General features: G+C 41.8%; 1 protein-coding gene across 2 annotated transcripts in view; it reads left to right on the forward strand.

Annotated features, from left to right (window-relative positions):
- The window catches only part of LOC115243621 (beta-1-syntrophin), a 242,315-nt gene that overhangs the window by 140,854 nt on the left and 95,461 nt on the right, over positions 1 to 6,000 (forward strand). For both annotated transcript variants that reach the window (XM_029820758.1, XM_029820765.1), the window contains exon 4: positions 29 to 217. In XM_029820758.1, the coding sequence (XP_029676618.1) occupies positions 29 to 217 (189 nt within the window). The remainder of the gene's footprint in view (positions 1 to 28; positions 218 to 6,000) is intronic.

Raw genomic sequence — 6,000 nt, forward strand, 5'->3', positions numbered from 1 at the left:
AGATGCTGACGATGCTCTGTTGTTGCAGTGAAATACCTGCGGGAAGTGACGCCGTACTTCAGGAAGGCTTCGATCATCCAGGAAGTGGGTTGGGAACTTCAGCGCGGCTTCCTCAGCGCGACGCCGCCGCCGCCAAAGTCACCACCGCGGGCGGACACTCGTTATCTGCCATTACAACTCTGCCGACTCACCAGGGCGCATCCCACTTCCGATCCCGGTGAGTCTTAACAGCAGACCGAAAGGTCGATGGCGCGGTTTGAGCGTCCGCCGTGATAGTAAAGATTAAACCCTCGTCGGAGTAGTGCGGTTGTCAGACTACTTATAGGATATATTCCCCGATTCGTTACAATGTCAACACGAAAGGGGATTATCACGCGTTTCTCGTATATCGTTGAGAGATTTGCTGTGAAATTTGCTACGCGAATGAGAACATTCTATTAATGAGAATCTCATTATTGCATTTGTGGCTGTCTGTCATTTATATGATAATTTTTATATCGGATCGAAGAAGCGACCTGATACAGCGCTTGTAGTACTATATATATTTTATTACCTGAACGTTAGCTTCACAATTCGTGAATTGTACAACTGTTTCTTATTTAAAAACTATTAAACTCTTGACATTTTAATTTTATGATATTCTATTCTTTGAGAGTCCGTTATTAAAAGGGCGATTTTTAAAAAAACTTTTGAATATATAAAAAATTGCGTATCTCTGGTAACGCGTGACAACTTCAAATTTAATTCTGTACTGTCAACGGTAACGTTTTAATCCTTTCTTGAACGAGAAGGTAGTTAGAAATTATTAACTATTAAGCAATTACAATTGCTTTATTGGATTTCTCTTCTCCGAAGAAGTACTTCTTAAAACAATTAAAGGGGAGAGCCGCCGATTACTTCAAATTTAATTTAAAACTGGAAGACGTTTTTCCTTTTTGGGCGGGAGGAGAAGGCAGAGGAAATAAACGCGAGATGAGGATGGAAAATGAGAGCAGGCAGCCGTGCGTTCTTGATTAACGAAGTAGCGCAATCTAGATCGCGGCCGAAGAGAGTTCAGTAGAGAATCGGGAAAGATCTCTCTCGTTTACCTATTTGCCAAGCGACGGCGGTAAATGGCCTCACCAGCGGGATAAAAGTCCGGCCCTTTTATCGGAGACAGTCGCTTTCGTTCGCGTAGTGATTAACCGGGGGATGAGTTAGCGCATGGAGAGGAAGGGGATATCTCTTCCCTCCCTGGGCTCTCGCAGTGAGTTAATGAAAGGAGAATGGCTCCTTAATTCTGTAAAGCTTCTCCCGTTCTACTCTTCTCCGTTTACTCTAAAGCGCGCCGTCTCCGTTCAGGGCCGCCCGCGCGAATTTTCGCCTCTCGGGGGTTGTTAGCGGCGTCCCATATGTGGCACGAGCGGCGGTTGTGTTATATATTTTAAGCGCTTTAGTTAAGTGCCTCTATTATCTCAGTCGTATTGTCACTTACTACGCTATAATCCCTATTACCTTTTTACTTCATATTTTATTTACGACGACAGTATAAAGATTCTAAGAAGCTTAGAGAAATTCTGAAAAATGGATGGCGTATACCATTTATTGTACCGTCATTTTTTCCGTTTCTAAGCTTCTTATAAAGGGGAATTAATATTCTAATACAATATAATCACTTAATTAAATAAACAGATATCGTCGAGTATTCCAATTACATTTTTAATAAATTCCTTTTTTGCACTTTAATAACATACGTTGTCGTACAAAAAGCAAGTTACTGAAGTTATAAAGGAATTCTTGAAGCTAAAAGGGGGTTAAATCCGATCCTGGGGACTCTTCTGGAACGACAAAAGAAAAACCGCGAGAGAGAATAGCTGCGCTGTTAAGAGGAGAACGCGAAGGGGAACGAAAGACAGGCGCGGTTGGCGAAAGGGGTGGCGGAAGGACGGGGTGGACAATAAGGGGTAGCTGCGAACTAAGAAACGCAATCAGAGACGTGCCGTATCTCTCGCCGGCATCTCTCGCCGAGCCGTGTCATAGAGTAACGCTTACTGATATTTTCGCGCTCTGATATTTCTTAAACCAATCCGGCCGGTGAATTGCATCCGCAATGCGGTATAAAAAAGGATCTGGATATATCGTAATGATTTATTAAATTTGCTTATTCGTTTATTAAATTGTGTACAGACAAAAAGTCGTATTTTGCGCAAAAGGAGGTAAAAAGCAATTTTGACGAGAAAAATCGCGTTAAATTATTCATCCCGCTGAGTCTTATAATACGTCCGTTATTTTGAGATTAGCGGCCGATAAGTTGAATCCTCGCTAGATTAGATCTGGTGTCGGTTTTAGAGCATCGGTCATCTGTAACGATCTCGCGGACGGCGAACGTTCTCGTCAACAATAAATTTTACAGCCGGCGCAGTAAATTTTATGTCATTGCCGCGCGACTATGATTGCATCATATTGCTTCGACCGAGATAGACGTGAATGATAACAGAACGATAAATGGAAATATGCCGCGCGTCATAAAGCGCTATAGTCTTTTTCGCGTTAAAGCGCGGATAAAATCTGGATGGTTTAATGACTGACATTCGAGGAAAGACAATTACGGAGGATGGACTAAAAATTCTGTTGCAACAGAGGAAAAAGTACATTTTTTTTCTTAACACTTTTAATTATATCTAGAAATATTTTTTCCATATTTTATCCAATTAAAAATATATTCGAATCTCTCTGTATTTAAAGTTATGTACATGTTTGCACCTGGATAAGCAGGTCGGCTTTGAGTTAGACTTGGATTTGTGCCATTTCTGCATCTGTTTCTTGCGCGCGCGCGTACAGAAGTACAATATTTTACGTTGCTGATTATGACGTTTGCGGGATAACGGCGAGAAACGCCACGACGCGAAAATGAGCCTTTATGTAGTGCAGGCACGCGGCCTGCGGCGAAAGGAGAACAAAAGCGTGTGTGTGTCGGAGGTGGGCGTAAAAAAAAAAAAAAATAGAAAAAGATTGCGTCTCGCAAACGCTGAATACGCGTGTTTACACGATGCCCGGCCACGAGCATCATTTTGTGGTTGAAAACGTTCAGTTACACTCGTAGCGCGTTGAAAACAAACAGTCGGGCCTCAATTCGCCGTCGTTTCGAAAGCTCGCTTTCGGAGCTTTTCTGGATCATGAATTGCAAAAGCCACAGCGCTAGTAGCGGGCTGTCAGCACGGCTTCGTAAATCGCTGAGATAAAAGTGCATCGTGCATGGTGATTTACAAGACCTCTATTCGAATCGACCCGGTGAAACGGACACAATTTCGAAGAAATGTGACAATCTGTTTATACATTATGTACTATAAATTCGAGCAGAGAGTGTTTGCGTGGCGTCGAGTTTGTTAAATATTTTTCGCTTTTGAAAATATTTTAGAGAAATTGTGGAAGAGTAACTTTAATCAAATTTTTGTTTAAATTAATTAACTTTGAACTTTTAAACTTTATACACACTTTGTGTGTCTCCTTTTTGCGTTATATAATATATTAATTGCAAACGTGCTCTTTACATAAACAATTTATAATGTGGAAATCGAAACATACAGTTCGTTAAGACGTTGCCTCTCGGGATTACGATATCTGATATATTCCCCAGTGTTAATTAATTAACAATCAACGCTCTTTGATCGTTTACCCGTATACGTAAGCGTCCTCTTGAGCATGTATATATCGGACGGGAGTTGACATCGCGACGTGAAGTCAGTAATCAAGCTTTCTAGGCAACTGTTCCGGGCAACCTTTCGAGATCTTGCTGAGTTTCCCTCTTCGAGTGAGGAGAAACCAGCCGAGGAAAACGGCTGCTTTGCTCGCGCCAAGCAACCGCAAGCCGTGTGAAAGCACTTTCTGTAGGAGGAGTACTGTGTGTCCTCCCGAGGATTCCTCCGAATCGTTTCCAGAACAACCTCCAGAGATAACCGAGAGCAATACCGTGATTGCGCAAATATTAATTAATCTCAGATTCTCGTAGTTCCGCAAGCAATCACATTTTAGGAGCAGTGATCTTAAGTACATGTATATTGGCAGATGTAAAGAAATGGAAGATCTTAAGATTTTTGGTTCGAAGAATTCCGATAGAATGCGAGGGGTTAAATAGAAACCAGACCTCGTTTCATGAAAATTTTTTTTTCATGAGTAACTCACGAAATAATTTCCATTAAGAGGAACGTTCGATCTTTTTGTTAAAAGGAGAAAGTAGGTCGGAAACATATATATTTTATCTGCATTTAACTTTAATAATCTCTTTCCAAACTGAAAGAGAGAGAGAGAGAGCGAATAAAGCAGTTTGAATTATGCGTTGCGTTATCTATTCTGAATAATCTCTGGCTTTGTAAGACATTTAAAAAATTTTCAGTTCGATCTTTCTTTCGTCACAAAATTTGTTATCCCGGAGGAAGCCGCGAATCGTTCTTTGACGACAAGAGAAAAGGGGTGGCGAAGGGTTCCAGTATCCCTGATGATCTTCGCTCAGCCGCGTCTCATTAATCAGACGGACGGCATATAGGGCGCAATTATCCGACGGTAATTAACTTCGCAAACTGCAGCGCCCGCGAAGTCCGGGAAGGTGGTGGGCGCACATGTGTTAGGGAGGAGATGCCTCGTACGGCGTTGGCGGGAGGGGCAGGGGATGAAGAGGTGGAGAAGGGGTCCGGGAAGGGCGGTCGGATAGTCTGGATGGAAGGTTCTTCGTGGGTTCCGGCCTGATGGAGCTGTTCTGGAATTATACACGGGGGTTAGTCCTGAAAACCGGCCGGCAGCCAGCTTTTGCCCCGGAAACTAATTTAACTCTCGCATCCTCCACTCTTCCCCCTCCCTCTTTGCCCTCCGTTTCTCTCTCTCTCTCTCTCTCTCTCTCTCTCCATCTCGCTGCTCTTTCGCCTCCCTTCAGCTTCTGATTTCGACTTGCTGACGATCGTCCGGATGTCTGAATGCGATACATGCCGGTGGGGCAATCAATTTCCGCCGGGGATGAATCGATACGCTCGAATGTAAGATGGTTTGGGGTAATTTTGAAGACGGATATCGATTCGCGTGCTGTATATATGTATGCATATTGAGAAAAATATTATTAAATTAAATACTTATATATACTGAATTGCGCAAGTAAAATTGAGAGAAAGTATTGTGAAGACGTGACGCGCGTCTTGTATTTTAATCTCGATCTCATTATTAATGCATTCTCCCCCCCCCCTCCCCCGTTGGTTAAGCGTCTCGAAAAAACGCACTCGATATACAGCGTTCTACGGAAAGTTCTATATTGGCTTGTTATATCGATAATTGAATGAGCGCGAAGATAAAACAAATTTTCCGCGCGAGAGAGATCGAACTAGCTATAAGTTTGTCGGGGAACACACGAGGAAATTAAGAGATCACCTATGGCAAACATTTTTCAAACTCCTTTCTTTTCTTTTCTATAAGCGATATCTCCATCGAATATACCGGCGAATAACTATGAGCGTGAAAAAAGAAAACCGGCAGATTGTATACACATTGTATGCACATATCGCGATGAAAATAGGCTAATCCAATTGGTCATTTCGCGCAAGAGAAAAATATCCCGCGCAGAGGAGCTTTTCCCGTAGCCATCCGATCGTACTGTTGACTTTTAATACGGCAATCGCCGATTGTTATCGATTGTTAATACGGCGTGTCGAAATTAGCGAGAATTTGCTAATGAATAGCACCTATCGATGTTTTAACAGCGCGTAATTGCAATTGTAATTGTGAAGCGCGTTGAATTTATCCTTCGATTAGGTAGCTCATTTTTTGTTGTTTACGCAATTATAACAATGAATTAATGAAACAGTTCAGTGCATATTTATACTTAACTGCGATTGGTTTTAATTGAGGGGCTTACTACAGTTTTATTCCAAATATTAATTATCTCTTCTGATAAAAAAGACTGAAAAATAATAAGACTAGCAAAATGAATGCAACAGTTTTTGCATAGAATTTATAGAATTTTTCTTCAAAAATTATCTT

The sequence above is a fragment of the Formica exsecta genome, unplaced genomic scaffold (assembly GCF_003651465.1).
Source record: "Formica exsecta isolate Colony F162 unplaced genomic scaffold, ASM365146v1 scaffold120, whole genome shotgun sequence".
Lineage (NCBI taxonomy): Eukaryota > Metazoa > Arthropoda > Insecta > Hymenoptera > Formicidae > Formica > Formica exsecta.